At 39.0% G+C, this 16,919-nt stretch overlaps 1 protein-coding gene across 3 annotated transcripts in view; it reads right to left on the bottom strand.

Moving 5' to 3' along the window:
- Positions 1-16,919, bottom strand: part of LOC150089581 (phosphatidylinositol-3,5-bisphosphate 3-phosphatase MTMR4) — a 371,703-nt gene that overhangs the window by 225,914 nt on the left and 128,870 nt on the right. For all 3 annotated transcript variants that reach the window (XM_090389550.1, XM_090389552.1, XM_090389551.1), the window contains exon 5: positions 5,235-5,348. In XM_090389550.1, the coding sequence (XP_090245676.1) occupies positions 5,235-5,348 (114 nt within the window). The remainder of the gene's footprint in view (positions 1-5,234; positions 5,349-16,919) is intronic.

Raw genomic sequence — 16,919 nt, 5'->3', positions numbered from 1 at the left:
GCTGTTAGTTAAGAAACATAAAATCTAAGGAAGTGCATGCAATTTATGTTGGTGGACAATACAATGTTGAGTCTGTTTGGTGTGACATAAGCACTGGGAAAGAAAAATGAAAATAGGTGTGTGTTATAAGCCTAATGAATCTGATGCGTATGAGTAGAGAAATAGTGGGCCAGTAAATCAGAGTGTCTTATAATGGGGAATTTCAATTTCCCAGAGACTGACTGGAATCAAGGGCTGATGTTGTTGGGATATCAGAGATGGTGTCACACAGAGATAAGGAATGCAGAATTGGAATTTGGGAAGTACAATGTGTACAGGAAGGATAGAAAGGAAGGAGGAGGAGTCATGCTGTAAGTTAAGAAACATATAAAATCTAAAGAAGTGCATCCAGTTGACATGGGTGAACAATGCAGTGTTGAGTCAGTTTGGTGTGATATAAGCACTGAGAAAGCAAAATTGAGAGTAGGAGTGTGTTAGAGACCTAATGACAGATGAGTACAACAAGCAACTGTACAGAGAAACATGGACTGGTAAATCAGATCGTCTTATAATGTGGGATTTTAATTTCCCAGATATTCACTGCAACTTGTTGGTTGGTCACTCGTGCACTAGCAAGACTTTTGTGGATTTATTGGATGATTGTTTTCTACAGCAGTATGTTTGGGGGGCAACCAAGAGTAATACTGTTATTCTGATTATCAGCAGTGATTATTAATGCATGAAGAATATGCAAATAAAGGAACCACTAGATGGCGGTGATCACGGTGTACTGATATGAGATTTACTCAAAGATGTAACCTACCATCAGGGGTAAAGAGAAGAGTTTTTGCTTTCATAAAAGTCATTACAATGGTCTCAGACAGTTTTTAATTTTTATACAGTGGTACCAAATGATGATGTTACCAACAGCAATTTCTAAATGGGAAACATTCATGGAATTAATCTTGGAAGCTACTAGGATTTTCACACCAACTAAGAAATAACGTTTAAGGTTTAGGCCTAAATGAATGTCAGATAAACTAATGAGACTCGTGGCAGAGAAGAAAAATGGATGGGATGCAACTAAATTATCAGGCGACACAGATGACTATCGTAGATATAAGATAGTCTGTAATCAAGTCACAAGGGATGTTAGGCAAGCAGACATATTACAAGAAATCTTTGGCAAAGGATGCAATGACTTCTTTACTTATGTAAACTCTAGAAGGAAGGGGATGAATCAGATTGGTCCACTTGACATTGATGTTTCGATGATTGATGATTCTGCTCAGGTAGCTGACAAACTGAATGAGTATATTACATCCACGTTCACACATGAGGAATCATTTAGGGAGGAGCATGCCAAATGTTTATTAAACTCTAACAAGGAGCTAAATGATTTGTAATAACTGAGAGTAAAGTGGAGGAGAAATTGTTGAAGTTAACATAAGAAAGATCCGGCAGTGGATGGGATCTATCCAGTTATATTAAAGGAGGCAGCAAAGGAAGTAGGCAGGCCTTTAGCCATGATTATGAGGGCATCCTTGGACTCAGGGGAGATCCCATGGACTGGAGCACAACTCACTGGTAAATCACTGGTTAAAGAAGCACTGTAGGATCATCTAGACAAGACTGGAGTTACTGTTCAGATACACCATGGGTTTGTTAAGTTGAAGATTTGTCTGACCAATTTGATTGTATACTATGATGTGGTCACAAAGGAACTGGATGCAAAAAATAATTTTAATATCATATACTTGGATTTTAGGAAAGCTTTTGATATTTCTGCACATGGAAGACTTTACAAGTTGGAGCAGTATGGCATTAGGGTAAGTTGCTATTATGGATAAAATGATGGTTGAGTGGGAGAAGACAGAGTAGTAATCAATGGACACTACTCTTCATGGACTAATGTTATTAGTGGTGCCCTCCCCAAGGGTCAGTATTGGGCCCATTGTTTTTTGTATTTATCAATGACATTGATGAAGGTTTATCAGGCTTAATGTCCACGTTTCTAGACAATATGAAGGCTGGTAGGGTTGTTAACAACAGTAAGGACGGTAAGCTACCGCAATCCTTTTCCTCTTCCAGGATCTGGAAAAGTTGGGCAGATTGGGCAGGTGGCAACTGAAGTTTAACATTCACAAATGCAAAGTACTGCATATGGGTAGCAGTAACTCCAGAGTAACATACAAACTGGGTGGTACTACACTCAGGTTAGTGGAGATTGAAAATTATCTGGGGGTAATTGTATAATCAGATATGAAGTTTTATGAGCAGGTTAGATAGGCTGCTAAAGTAGCTCATGGTGTCTTGTCAATGATGTACAGCAGCGATTCCCAAACTACTGAGATTTACGCACCTCTTCAAAAATCAAAACATGTTTGCGCGCGCGCGCGTGTGTGTGTGTGTGTGTGTGTACTGGGTTTTCTGAAAAGAAATTTAAAGTTTTTATGTGTGAAACAACTCACCTTTATTAGCATTAGCAGAGGCATATGATGCAAGAAAGCAAGCTTATGCAGCCTCAGCCGAAAAAAAAACAAAAAAAAAAAAAAAAAACACTTCCACTTCACCCCTCCGTTCATTCGAAATACCTGTCCAGCTGAGCCTTAAATTTATTTAGGCTATCCACTTCCACAACAAGGAATGGAAGTCTGTTCCACCAACCAACTACCCGCTGGCTAAAGACAAATTTCTGCACATTTATCCTACATCTGTCTTTCCTTAATTTGAATTTTTGCCGTCAGGTGATTATTCTGAGCAAGAGGAAGAATCCCATCGGCATTGAGCATGCTCAAACCATTCAAGGCCTTATACACCTCTATCAGATCACCTCGCCGGTGCCTAGTCTCCAGACACTGTAATTTGCAAAACTTAAGCCTTTCTTCGTAAGAGCAACCCTTTGTTCCATTCACTAATCTTGTTGCCCTTCTCTGTACTCATTCCAGCAGCTCTACATCCTTCTTGAAATGAGGCCTCCAAACATGTATACAGTACTCAAGGTGTGGCCTGACCATTGCCTTATACAAGGGAATAATCACCTCCTTATCCCTGCTAGAAAAATTCCTGTATATCATTGACAAGACACCATGAGCTACTCTTTCGGCCCATCTGCACTGCTCAGAGAACTTCATATCTGCCTGCACAATTACCCCCAGGTCCTTTTCATTCTCTACCACTGTCAGTGTAGTACCACAGAGTTGATACGTTGCTCTGGGGTTGCTGTTTCCCATATGTAGTACTTTACATTTGTCAATGTTAAAATTCATTTGCCACCTCTCAGCCCATCTGCTCAACCTTTCTTGATCCTGTTGCAGCAGCATAGCATCAGTAGTGTCCTTAACAACCCTGCCAATCTTTGTATCTTCTGCAAACTTGGACATTAAGCTTGATATACCATCATCAATATTATTTATAAATACAGAAAACAATAATGGACCCAACACTGAACCCTGAGGGACTCCACTAATAACATTAGTCCACGATGAGCAGTGTCCGTTGATTACCACTCTCTGTCTTCTCCCCCTCAACCACCCCTTTATCCATAGCAGCAATTTGCCTCCAATGCCACACTGCTCCAATTTGTGCAGCAGTCTTCCATGTGCAACAGTATCAAAAGCCTTTCTAAGATCCAAGTATATAATATCAAAGTTATTACCCGCATCTAGTTCTTTTGTGACTGCATCATAGTATCCAATCAAATTGGTCAGGCAAGACTTTCCCTTAACAAAACCATGTTGTGTCCGAGCTATAACTGAAGTCTTGTATAGATAATCCTGCAGTGCTTCTTTAACCAGTGCCTCCATTAATTTTCCCGGAACAGAATTTAAACTCACAGGTCTATAATTACTTGTGTCAGCCTTTGATCCTCCTTTGTGAACTGGGGTCACATTTGCACATCTCCAGTCTATGGGTACCTCCCCTGAGTCCAAGTCTCATAATTATGGCTAAGGGTTTGCTTACTTTCTTTGCTGCCTCCTTTAATATAACTGGATAGATCCCATCCACCAATTATTCTTATTTTTTGATAAATAAATAACAATAACTTTGTTTCTCATCAATTTGCTATACATGGAACTAATAATCTGAAATATGTATACAATTATATATACTAATCGTATCAAAAATATGCAATATTCTATAACGAAATTCATTGCGATTCTATCAGTACATTTTTTTTAAGAAAATAAACATTTATTACTTGATACCTTCTGAACATTTCGTGGACCCCCCCCCCCCTCCGGAACTGGTCTATAGGGCCCAAGGGGTCCACAGACCCCAGTTTGGGAAACGCTGATATACAGGAATTTTGCTAGCAGGAGTAAGGAGGTGATTGTCCCCTTGTATAAGGCAATGGTCAGGCCACACCTTGAGTACTGCATAGAGGTCTGGTGGCCTCATTTTAGGAAAGATGTAGAGCTGCTGGAATGAGTACAGAGAAGGATAATGAGATTAGTGAGTGGAACAAAGGGTTGCTGTTACCAAGAAAGGCTTAAGTTGTGCAAATTGTAGCATCTGGAGACTTGGCACGTGCAAGGTGATCTCAATGAGGTGTATAAGACTTTGAATGGTTTGAGCAAGCTCAATGCTGATGGGATTCTTGCTCAGATTGCACACCTAAGGGGACATATATTTAAATTGAGGAAAGACAGTTGTAGAACAGATGTGTGGAAATTTGCCTTTAGCCAGCAGGCTCTGAAATCTGAAACAAACTTCCATCTGTCATTGTGGAAGTTGACAGCTTAAATAAATTCAATGCTGAACTAGAAAAACTTTTGGAGTGAATAGATGGGTGAAATAGAAAGGGTTTTTTTTTTTTTTTTTTGGCTGATGCTAATATAAGTGTGCTTTCTTACATCATATGCCTCTACTAATGCTAATTGATTAGAAGTAATAGCAGCCACATTTCAATTTACAACAGTTTCAAAAAAATGGCATAGGAGACATATAGACTTAAGAAACTGAAAGTGAAAGAAATTCTCTGAAATTTGCATCTGGAAGTTGACAAAACTGAATTAAATAATATATTAAAATAACAATGAATTATTTATTACTTTTTTTTATTTTTTAAAGTAGCAAAAAAATCAATACAGGAAAAAAATTAAAATTTAAAGCATTTATGTATACAGTTTTTCATTTTTTTTAAAATTTCATTAAGAAACTCACTGCAGGTGGTGTACCAGAACACTAAAGAAAGGGTTGCATACATAGCTTAAGTAATCTGATATTCTATTGATTATGTCTATTTAACCTACCTCCATACTATGACAGGAATTCGACGTAAATATCGAAAATCTGCAGCAGCTTCTAAGTCATTATCAGATATTGATGAGGGAACTAAAATATACTGGGGATAACTTGAACATAAGCTGCAAATAAATGACTAGTGTTAATAAGTGTTTGCTATTTTCTTAAACTACATTAATTCAATGGTAATAACCCAATTATTGGATGACATCTGGATGATGTCACCCTCCCCTCCAGAATGAATCTTTTCACGCAAAAAAAAAAATTATAAACCAATCCTAAATCTTAATAGATAGTCTGCCTGGTGATAATAATATTGACCAAAAAAAATCCACAGCTGTGGAGCAAAAGTTGCAGATTCTAAAAGAAATTGATATGCTAATTCCAAAAATAAAATTATGACCATTACATCTCACTGAAAGATATACTGAAATTTTAGTAACTTAATAAATATCATACAATTTCAAATATATAATCTTAAAATTGAATCTTATTTGTTTTAAATTACTTTAAACAAAAATATAATATACTACATACATTATATTTCCTTATTAAAAATGTTTGCCCCACAGTTTTTTTCTCATAGTCCATTTTGTTTTCCCTCTTAAGAAAACTAGCAATAATTTCCCATTATGGCAGTATCTCAGCAACCTTTTCACCATGGATGTCCTCATGAAAGTGTTCTCCATGTTCAACACTTACATCTTCCAAACTGAAGGGGGGGGTGAACTTTGATAATGTATTTTCAAAGACATTTGGCAGCCTAAGAGTGTGGTAACACACTCTTGGGAGGCTGCCAAATCTTTTAAAATTTGGCAATCTTTTAAAACACAATTACTTTAAAAGATTGCCAAGCTGTTATTCAGTATGTCGAGGCTTTGTTTCAAATACATCATCTTTGAGGAGTTTCTTCATTTGAGGTTCAATGAAAAAGTCCTCCTTTTAGTTTTTCATCTATTAAATTAGGAAACACTTTCCTTAGGTCAGCGTTTCCCAAACTTTTTTAGTCACGGAACACTTTTCATCTCACAACATATTCACGGAACACTTACAAAACACAAGTTTAGCTGGAGCCAAAGAACTGTTTGCTAATATTTTATTACATATTATGCACTGTGCATCAGGAGCATCTTTTTTTAAACACACAGTAAAACCTAAAGCTTACAAATAAAACAGAAATTTTCATTTAGCTAGAATAAATCCAGGAAGGGCGATGGAAAAGAAGTATTAAACTTTAACAATAGTAAGTATTAAGATCAAATATTTAGTTTGAATGAAATAAAGGTTAAAGTTGGAGAAACACTGGATTTGGGGAAGTTATAGACATGTGTTAAAATAGTGGCTAACTGGAAACAAAAAATTTCAAATAATATAAGAGAACAAACAGGTACAGCAGCCATGACTGGAGAAGGAGTGCCATTTGCAAATGGGCGAGAAAGGGGTTACTAAAGACAAGAACAATAGGACCGTGAAACTGGGTTATGAAGCATCCCATTTGATCTAAGCCACCATTTAGAAGTAAACAGGAAATGAGTGGATGTCCAGTGTCACAAAAAAAAAAGAAAATGGCATCAGGTAGGCTGATATTTGGGTAAGTTGGCCATATTTGGCAGAGAAAGTGTGAACACGAAACTAGATTTTTGGAGGTGACTGGCAAACATGAAAAGGTCATACTGCTGTGTAAAAAAAAAATAATAAATAAGAAAATTACAGGAAAAGGGTTTGGTTTGTGCACAAGGGAGAGGGTTGTGGTCAGATATTTCAGCAAATAGAAAGGAATGAAAAATTTAACAGAGTATGGGCGATTGGTTACGAGTCCTGGAGAAGTCCCGGAGAAAGGTTGGGGGGTGGAGAGAGAGAGAGAGAGAGTGCAGTGTTTTTTTGTAAGTGCGTGGGGCAGAGTTTAATAGGAGAACTTAGTAACATAGGCTGCTGGAACGGAATGGGCATAAGCTTGTCTGCCACGAAGAAAAATCAGAGTGCTCAAGAAAGGAACGTAAGCCTGTCCGCCACGAAGAAGGATCAGAGTGCCCAAGAAGTGAACGTAAGTCTGTCTGCCACGAAGAAGGATCAGAGTGCTCAAGAAGTGGACGTAAGCCTGTCAGCCAGGAGGAAGCCTGAGTGCAAGGAATGTGGAATCAGCGACCAATTCAGAACATAAGTCTGTTCCTGTTTTTTTCGAATCTCGAATTCAAGGACTCAAAATCTAAACTCTGTAAGGAATGGAGTGAGTCTTTTCTAAGAAAAATTCCAGTTGTATTAGGCAAGTTAGTTACTAAAGTTGAGATAAATTGTAATAAATGTCAATGATCATGAATAACAAAGGGGTGGTACAAGAGTAAATAAAGAGAGAGAAATATTACAAAGGAATTAGTAAGAAAATATATGCATAGGGGTAGTACTCGGAGGATATGTTAACCTATATCATTAATTTAAACCAGGTGCCAACACATGATAACATAAGTGATGGTGTGGAGAGAGAGAAATTTTATTATTGAGAATCTCTTGAGTAAAGGGGATGACTAAGATGATAACTAGAGAGTAACTAAGGTAGAATGGGTGATCTATAGAACAGTATATATGTGGAAATTGGTATGCATGTATGTAGGTTTTTTTTTTGTAAACGTTCTATATAAATGTTCATTAAAGGTTTGAAATTAAAAAAAAAAAAGATTTTTAATGTTCTGCTAGCACCCACTTAAAACACCCTAGAATCTGGAGTTTTCTGTGAATTGCATTAAAGATTTACATTTTGTGGGCTGCGGTCAAATCCAATCAAAAAAAAAAGGGGGGGGGTACAAATGGGGGGAAAGCAACCCCACAACATGTAAAGTTGAAATTCAAATAGCTCTTCTTCCTCTTTTTTTTTTTTTTTTAAATGGAAACCCCAAACGAGAGGTATTAAAACCTATAGTACTTAGTACCGTGCTTGGGTTGGAGGTTGAGAAGACAGTTGGCAGGGTTGTTAATGACAATATGCTACTGCAAGAGGATCTGGAAAAGTTGAGTAGATGGGCTGAGAGGTGGCAACTGAAGTTTAACACTGACGAATGTAAAGTACTGCATATGGGTAGCAGTAACCCCAGAGTAACGTATCAACTGGGTGGTACTACACTCAGGGTAGTGGAGAATGAAAAGGAAATGGGAGTAATTATTCAGTCAGATATGAAGTTTTCTGATCAGTGCAAGAAGACTGCAAGAGGTCATGGTGTCTTGTCAATATTAAACAGAAATTTTGTTAGCAGATATAAGGAGGTGATTGTCCCCTCATAAGGCAATGGTCAGGCCACACCTCGAGTACTGTATACAGGTCTGGAGGCCTCATTTTAGGAAAGATGTAGAGCTGCTGGAACGAGTACAGAGAAGGGCAACGAGCTTGGTGAGAAGAATAAAGGGTTGTTGTTGTTACCAGGAAAGGCTTAAGTTCTGCAAATTGCAGCTTATGGAGACTGGGCACCTGCAAGGTGATCTAATTGTGTAAAAGCCTTGAACGGATTGAGCAAGCGAAATGCTAATGGGATTCTTCGTCTTGCTCAGATTACTCACCTCAGGGGGCATAAATTCAAATTGAGGAAAGACAATAGTAGAACAGATGTGTGGAAATTCGCCTTTAGCCAGCGGGTGGTTGATAGTTGGAACAAACTTCCATCTGTTTTAGTGGAGGTCAGCAACTTAAATAAGTTCAAGGCAGACCTAGACAACCATTTGGAGTGAATGGATGGGTGAAATGGAGGAAGGGTGGTTTTTTTCTTTGTTTTTTTTTTTTTTTTTGGCTGATGCTATATAAACTTGCTTTCTTGCATCATAAGCTCTACTAACGCTAATGCCCCTACCCCAGATGCAGGTTTCCCAGAAAAGGAAAAAAAAACACTCCTGCCATCGATCATCACCTCAAAGTATTAGCTCTGTTCTGCACAAGCTGGAATTTTTTTTCCGCCACATATGCATTGTCTGAAGTGAATTTCTTCTGAAGGCATGTTTTTGGGACTGTTCTGGAACCATGCATTTTTCAGTGGAAGAATAGTGAGCAGTCATTAAGTTTGTTTCCAGAAGTTAAAAAAAAAAATTGAGACATCTATTATGAGCTCATGGCAATTTGTAATAAATCTGCAATTTCCTATGACATGGCTTATGGGAGACTAGCAAATTTAAAGACGACAGAAGGCCAATCAAGACAAACCATAGTATGAGTGACCTCACTCATCACAAACATCTGAGAACTCAACATTTGTGGAGAAACTTATCATGGAGGATGGGTGATTGACAACTGTGCAAAGATATCTGTGCAAAGACAGACCATTCCCTACAACATCTTTTCATTTTATCCTTGAAGATTTGGAATTATCAAAGGTATATAGCAGACCTGGGCAAACTTTTTGGCTGAAGGGCCATATTAGGAATTCAAAAAGAAGGCAGGCCGCACGTAAAATACTATTTTTAGATATATATTATTTCTTATCATGAAGAAGAAATATAACAAAAAAATTATTCTCTAACAACCTCTCAAACTTGTTGTGAAGGAGTTCACAATGTGAAATGCTATGTAAAGATGGTGCTACACAACTGCAGTTGGTTTTCTGTGTATGGAAGTTATTCTGTTGCACCGTCTTATATGACAGAAAACTGCATTAATTATATGATTTAAAAAATAAAATTCAGTTAAAATTTGAATCCTCTTGTATTATTTATTATTATTATGAAACTTTCTATCCTATAAGGGAGAAAAAGTTTCTAGTTTTATAAACTTTAATAATAAGTCTATTTATAGTTTTATAATATTATTATTATTATAAAACTTTTTTCTCCTTTATGGGGTTTTTTCCACCCTGTGAAGGGTACTGGTACCAAGTGCATGGGGTAGTTAGTTAGTTGTGTCCAGTTACTGTTATTATTATTACTTAGTTAAGGAACTTTCTTACCATCCTGCAGGCGTTCAGATTGTGACTTTCTGGAGTTCCATGTAAGTATTCTCTGGGAGACCTATTGCTGCTGGGGTCTTATGGATGCTCTTTGGCACCATGCTGGTCATTACTTGTTCCATATGCCATATATCTTTGATTTCCTGTCTTAGGTCCAAGTACTTTCTGATCTTTTCCTCATATGTTTTCTGGAGATAGGTAGCCATTTCCTCCTTGTCATTGAGGGTTATGTCTAGTCTGTTTTGAGGGATCATCTTGTCCGTTATTATGACATGGTCCCAGTATAGTCTGTGATTGGTGGTCTCTAGTATGGACTGAGGCTTGTACTTGTAATACGGTAAGCTTTCTTTGATCAGCTGGTATTTTTGTGCTAGCTTCTAATGTATTATCCTGGCCACTTGGTCATGTTTGTGAGTGTACGCCATCTGGGTGATCATCCTGCGGTGATGTGCTGGATTGTTTCTAGGGCTGGGTGGCATTGACAACATGTGTCATCTGTTACTCTGATTACTCCATCAAGACTACATAGATACGATAAGCCATCTTATCTATGTAGTCTTGATGGAGGTCATTGTATTGTCTGCCATGGAGTGTTTTCTTTGTCCATCTTTCTGTCTTTGTTTCTTCTATCTGTGTGAGTGTGGTCTCCTTGTTGAGGTTGAGTGTTGTGTGCTGTTTGTTTATCTTTCTTATGGCTTGGTAGATTGGTTCTGTGTTTTCCTGGAATATAGTCCTGCAAGTTCTATATTGCTTTCTTCTCTTATTCAGTTAAGTCAGTCAATCACCTCCCTCCTTCTTTATGGGCTATAGTCAGTCTCTTGATGTCCATCTTCTGGTGGTGGTAGTAGCAGGTCTTGGTTATCATTATCCTGATTGATCTCATAATCTCCTCCAGCTTAGTGTTGGTCCAGCCTACAATCCCAAAGGAGTACATTAGTATTGGAACTGTGTAAGTGTTTATGGCTGTGACCATGTTCCCACCATTCAGCTTTGAATTTAGTAGGCTTCTCAGTCGCTGATGGTATTTCTCAGTCAGGCAGGCCTTGATCTCCTTGTGCTCTAACCGATAAGCCTGCATCATCCCCAGATATTTATGTGTATCTCCCTCTGTCATGGCTTCAATCTCTTCACCAGTCTTCAGCTGGTAGTATCGGCTAACTAATTTCCCCCTGGTGCAATCCGTGGATCTTTCATTTGTCTAGTCCAGATTTCACCCTGATGTCATTGCTGATTTCTTCGGTGATCCAGTGTAGCTGTTGGAGTTTCTTCTCATTTGCCCCTTAGAGTTTTATGGCATCCATGTACATCAGGTGAGAGAGAGAGAGAGAGAGAGAGAGAGTGCAAGTTCTTCCTCCCTTCTTTAAGGGTATATCCATACTTGCTGTTATTGAACATGGTGGACAGTGGGGTGAGTGCTAGACAGAACCATAGTGGACTCAGGGCATCTCCCTGGAAAATTCCTTTTCTGATGGGGATCAGTCTGGTTGTGATATTCTTGACCTTGATGGTGGTTCTCCATTTCGCCGTGGTTGTTTCTAGGAAGTGTGTCAGTGTCTGGTTGACTTTCTAAATTTTCAGTGTCTCTATTAGCATGGAGTCGAAGGTCTTGTAGTAGTCAGTGTAGGCTGTGTACAGGTTGTGGTGTTTCTTGTAGGCTTGCTCCATAACTGCAGCATCAGTGGTCGATTGCCCCTTGCATCCATTGCTCATCTGCTTACATTCCTTTTGCTGCTCAGCCATGACGTTCTGGTTCTCCAAGTGGTCTGATATCTTCTTAGGTAGGTGATTCCTTGAGTCATAGACGTTGGGATTGTCAGGATGCATTACTATCTGGGTGAATTGCTCTGCTATGTGCCTCTGTGTGTGTGTGTGCAGGTGAACCTCTTGTACCAGTAGTTGGGAATGTTACCTCTTCCCGAGGTTTGCCAGTAGTGGGACTTCCTGGTCAACTGTTGTACTTCTTCCTCCCGAATCTCCCATTCTGTTATCTCTTGCACATTCTTGGTTTCCTTCCTTTCTAGATATATCCAGAGGACATGGCCATTATGGCTAACTTCACTGCTCCATGGGTTATCCCAGAACTTCTCGAGTGCCTTCTGTTTTAGGGTCTGTTGCCTTCCTTCTCCTCTTGTCCACTTTTCCTGTAGAAGGCTCTCTGATTTTCTTCAAATATCCTATTGTCTATTTTCCCCTGGGCTCTCTCCCTGTAATGGCAAAGTCTCTTGCTGAGAACCAGGAGTTTCTACTTGAGGTTGTCTAGGTATTCTTTGATCCTGTGATTATAGGTCTTGTGTTTGCTGTGGATGTTGTCTTTCTTGAGGATGGCTTTCACTTTTTTTGATCAGCTTCTTACTTCTGTTACCCCATTGGTACTGGGTCAGTTGACCTACCTTCACTCTTATCTCTTCTGTTTTCTGCTGTAGCCTTCTTTGCATTTTGTGTTATGTTGTTCTCTGGTTTCCATTCATCCTGTTGGCTGCTATAGCAGCACAGTAAATAGTTGTGCAGATAGTGGCTAGTGTTACTTATTTGTTAAGATAATCTGGTATAATTGTGGCTTTTGTCCATTGTGGCAACTTGCCCTTAGTGCCATTCTGCTCCGGTTTGTGCAATAGTCTTCCATGCGCAATGGTGTCACTGAGCATACATTGAGTATGCTCAATGCCGATGGGATTCTTTCTCTTGCTCAGAATAATCACCTGAGAGGGCATAAATGCAAATTGAGGAAAAACAGATGTAGGATAGATGTCCGGAAATTTGCCTTTAGCCAGCTGAGCCTTATTTATTTAAGGCTCAGCTGGACAGGTATTTCAAACAAAACGGAGGAGTGAAATGGGAGTGGTTTTTTTTTTTTTTTTTTTTTGGCTGATGCTGCATAAGCTTGCTTTCTTACATCATATGCCTCTACTAATGCTAAATGCTAATGCTAAAAAAATAGATTCCACAGAATTCATCCTTCAGCAGGTCAAAGCGGTGATGGTCAGAAGGAAGAAAGACCTGGGCTATGAGAGGGTAAGGAAGAAAAGTGCACCACAGTTTTGCAATGGCCTCCATCATGTACAAACTGATGTGTGGTTGTGCACTGTCATGGAGAAGAAAGAACCTCATTAAGGTTTTTGTCCAATCAAATTGTATAGATGCGGGCTTGCAACTTTTCCACATATCAATGAGTTGATTCTGGTGCACACTCCAAGAAGTCCACAAGCAAGAAGTCCAAGAAGTGTTTTGGACTCCAATAAGTCCAAAACACTGTCGCCATGACTTTGCTAACAGAAGGCGGTCTTTGAACTTCTTCTTGCTTGGTGAATTTTGATGGTGCTACTCCATCGACTGTCTCTTCATTTCACGGTCATAGTGGTGGACCAAAGTTTCATCACCTGTGACTATGCATGAAAGAAAAACCACTCCTTCACCTTCATAGTGCTGGAGAAGTTCCATACAGATGACTTTCCAGGCTTCTTTTTGCCAAGTGTCAGCATTTTCAGAACCAACCAGGCACAAACCTTGTTGTAGCCTAGTTCCTTTATGATGGTTATCACAATAGGTTTCTCTATATCTACTGCTTCGCACAATCCGCATGTTGTGATGTGGCAATCCTCTTTGATCAGCACATCAATCCAGCTCTTGTTGCCACTGACATTACTGACCAGCAGCTTCAGGGCTTGTCAACTATGTCACTTTCCCCACTCTTAAAGTGTCTTACCTAACATCTAACTGTACTCACATCTACAGTATTGTCACCATAAAAATTTCTGAGATGAGTACGAATTTCGATAGACATCACTTCTTCCTTCGTAAGGAATTCAATCGCCACTCTTTGTTTGATATGTATATCTGTAACATCCACCACCATTTTAAACTGTGTGCTAGACTCAAGAGACTGATCACAGTGCCACTGAGTATGGTGAAATTAGACTTCTAGTGAAGTGACCACTCAGTGACATGTGAAATGATCTACGGCGCCATATTTGAAAGCAAAAATTTAGGAGGCATTACTTTCGTACTGGTCCTCATATGATGGGAGGTTGTTCCAGAAAGCAGAAGTTGAAGGAATAAATGAAAAAAGAAAAGTTGGTTCTGAGTTTGAAATGGGACAGTAAAAGGATGTTGATTGGTTGCAGCACATATTCAGAGTCATTTGAAAATGACAGTAGGTATTATAGAAGCCAATTCAGAAGAACAGTGGCCGTGGAAGTATCCATAGAAAAGGCATGCAGCAGAAACAGAATGTCTATAAGACAGAGTGGAGAGACTTTGTTAAAGAGTCACTAATTAACCTAACTGCCTTCATTTTCTCTAGAAGCCTGAGATAGATTTTGGGGCACCGCCCAAAATGTGGGAACATTATTCATGGTAGGACGGATTTGCGATTTGTACAAAGTGCACAGCTGTTTAGAACAGTATCGCTGAGATCAAAAGAGAAAGCCCAGCTTTTTATAAGAGAAAGCCCAGGAAGAAATATATGTGATGTGCTTAAGCCAAGAGGGATAACAAGTCAGACCAATCGGTAATAGAGATATGTGATCTTGTCTGGAATTCTGAGTCATTGAAGATAAGCACAGGAGCAGAAGAATCCTTTTTGTGAGACATAAGACAGGACTGAGTTCAGCTAAGTTATTTTTCCCCAACTGGAGAATTGCCTAGAGATCAACATTTAAGAAATTGGTAGTGAATATTCAAGAATTTGAAATTGTTTGTTGTGCACGGAAAGGTTTCTGAAAGTGGAAGGAGGAATGCAATGTGCTATCATCAGCAAAAGTATGTATAGGATTTACAGTCAATGGAAGGTCATTAATGCACAAGAGGAAGAGATTGGGATAAAGAACTGAACCCTTGGAGACGTTAGAAGACAGAGAGATTTCTACTGTCAACTGTCATGAGCAGTCAGAGAGAAAACTGGATATCCAATTACAGAAAACAGTTGGCAAACCACAAGATGGAAGCTTATTTAGAAAACTTTTATGACAAACATGATCAAAAAGCCTTTAAAATATCAACAGCAACTGCTTGTTGTTGTTGTTATTTGGTTTTTAGGAGCATTAGCAACTAAGGCCATATTGCTATGGGGATATGCGGAGGTCGTTCCCTGACCTCCGTATTTGGGGGGGCACGGGCTAGAACCCCGGTCTAATCAAGAAGCGTGTGCTATGCACTGCTCCTGCCCACCAGGCTACGGAGGTGCCGCAACTGCTTGTAATTCACCAAACTTTTCCATTGAATTTGTCCATAGAAGGGTAACATAAGCCAGAATATCATCATTGGATTGACACTGACGGAACCCATACTGGTGATCATTGATCAGATAGAAGGTTTCTAGATAGTTTAGGAGTTGGCAGTAAGAGATTTCTTGATTACTTTAGAAAGAGTAGAAGTAAGTGCAAGGGGACAATAACTGAATGGAAGAGATTTGTCACCCCTTTTCAGGAAATGGGATAACACCAGTGGAATATGAAAGTGTAAAAAGGCAATACAGAACCGGAATAAACTCTAGTTTTGAGAACAAGTGGAGAAATACAATCAGGACCTGGCCCTTTCTTGGCATCAAGGCTGTTCAAAATTCTTCTGATATCCTTTGATGGAAAACTACAGGAGGCATTGAATGGAGTATACTGGGAATGGTAGGAGATAGTTTACCAAGATCATCAATACAAGAGTTAGAATAATAACAGGATGCGAGCAGATCAGCTTTATCTTTAGCTGAAGCGAAGAATCTGGTTTTGACAGAGGTGGGAAGTAATGGACAAAAGCTGCACAAATAGCTTTAACAAGAGACCAGATTCTTGACTACCATTTGGAGAAGAAGCAAGTTTTCTCCTCTTAGCCTGTTCAAAATCTATTTTGGACTGATTAATAGCTGCTTTACAATTGTTGTGAGCTTTTGTGTAAGCAGAAAATGAACCTGGAAATTTGGATGTAAGCCAATTGCAATATGCAACAACTTAACCACATTGCTGGGAAAACCAAGGTTTAGATACAGATTTTGATTTTAAGGTGGAGTGGAGAATAAAGGATCCCTACAGGAATAATTTCTCTGACACAATCTGAGAAAAAGTTGACTTCACAAGATTTGAAACTGCAATCTGACCATGGAAAACAAGAAATCTCACAAGTCAGCCCATTTTGATTTCTTGTAATGCCAAACAACATGAAGTTGAGAATGGCCATGAGAGAAAAGCTGCACTGGAGAAGAGACCATTACCAAGTTGTAACCTGAAGTACCTAGAGAACCACTCACTCACTCACTCAACCGTGTACTTAGAAGGGTTGTTTGTGAGAAAAAGATCAAGAGTCTTGGCTGTGTCATTAAAAATGACAGGTATTATGGTAAGTAAATGAACAATCTGTGTGAGGTCATTAGTAATTGCAAAGGCCTAACCATCTCAACCAGCTGGGCCCATGTGACTGGAAAACAGAAGCCAGCTGGAGTTGTGAACATTGAAATCACCAAGGAAAATTACCTCACTGATAGGAAAGTTGGACTGGAGAAAGTAAACTTTCAAAGCGAGGAAATCAAAGAATTCCAAGTGATTAGTGGAGCTGGGAGAACAATAGAGGCACCAGATGAATTTGATAGAATGGGGTAGAGAAATTTAAAGACAGAGAAAATCGAAAAGAGGAGATTCCAAATTACTGAGCCTCTGACAAGGAATATGGACATATGCACAATACCACCTTTGATGCGAAAGCGTACAACTAATAATTATATATTAGGACAAATGAGATGAGCAGTGGTTGAATCATTTGATAATTGGGATTCTTTCTGAAAAAGTATGT

This window comes from Mastigoproctus giganteus, chromosome 2 (assembly GCF_048544385.1).
Source record: "Mastigoproctus giganteus isolate SK-2022 chromosome 2, ASM4854438v1, whole genome shotgun sequence".
NCBI classification, from domain to species: domain Eukaryota; kingdom Metazoa; phylum Arthropoda; class Arachnida; order Uropygi; family Thelyphonidae; genus Mastigoproctus; species Mastigoproctus giganteus.
Note: the sequence above shows the minus strand (reverse complement) of the source record. Positions and strands in the feature narration are given on the sequence as shown.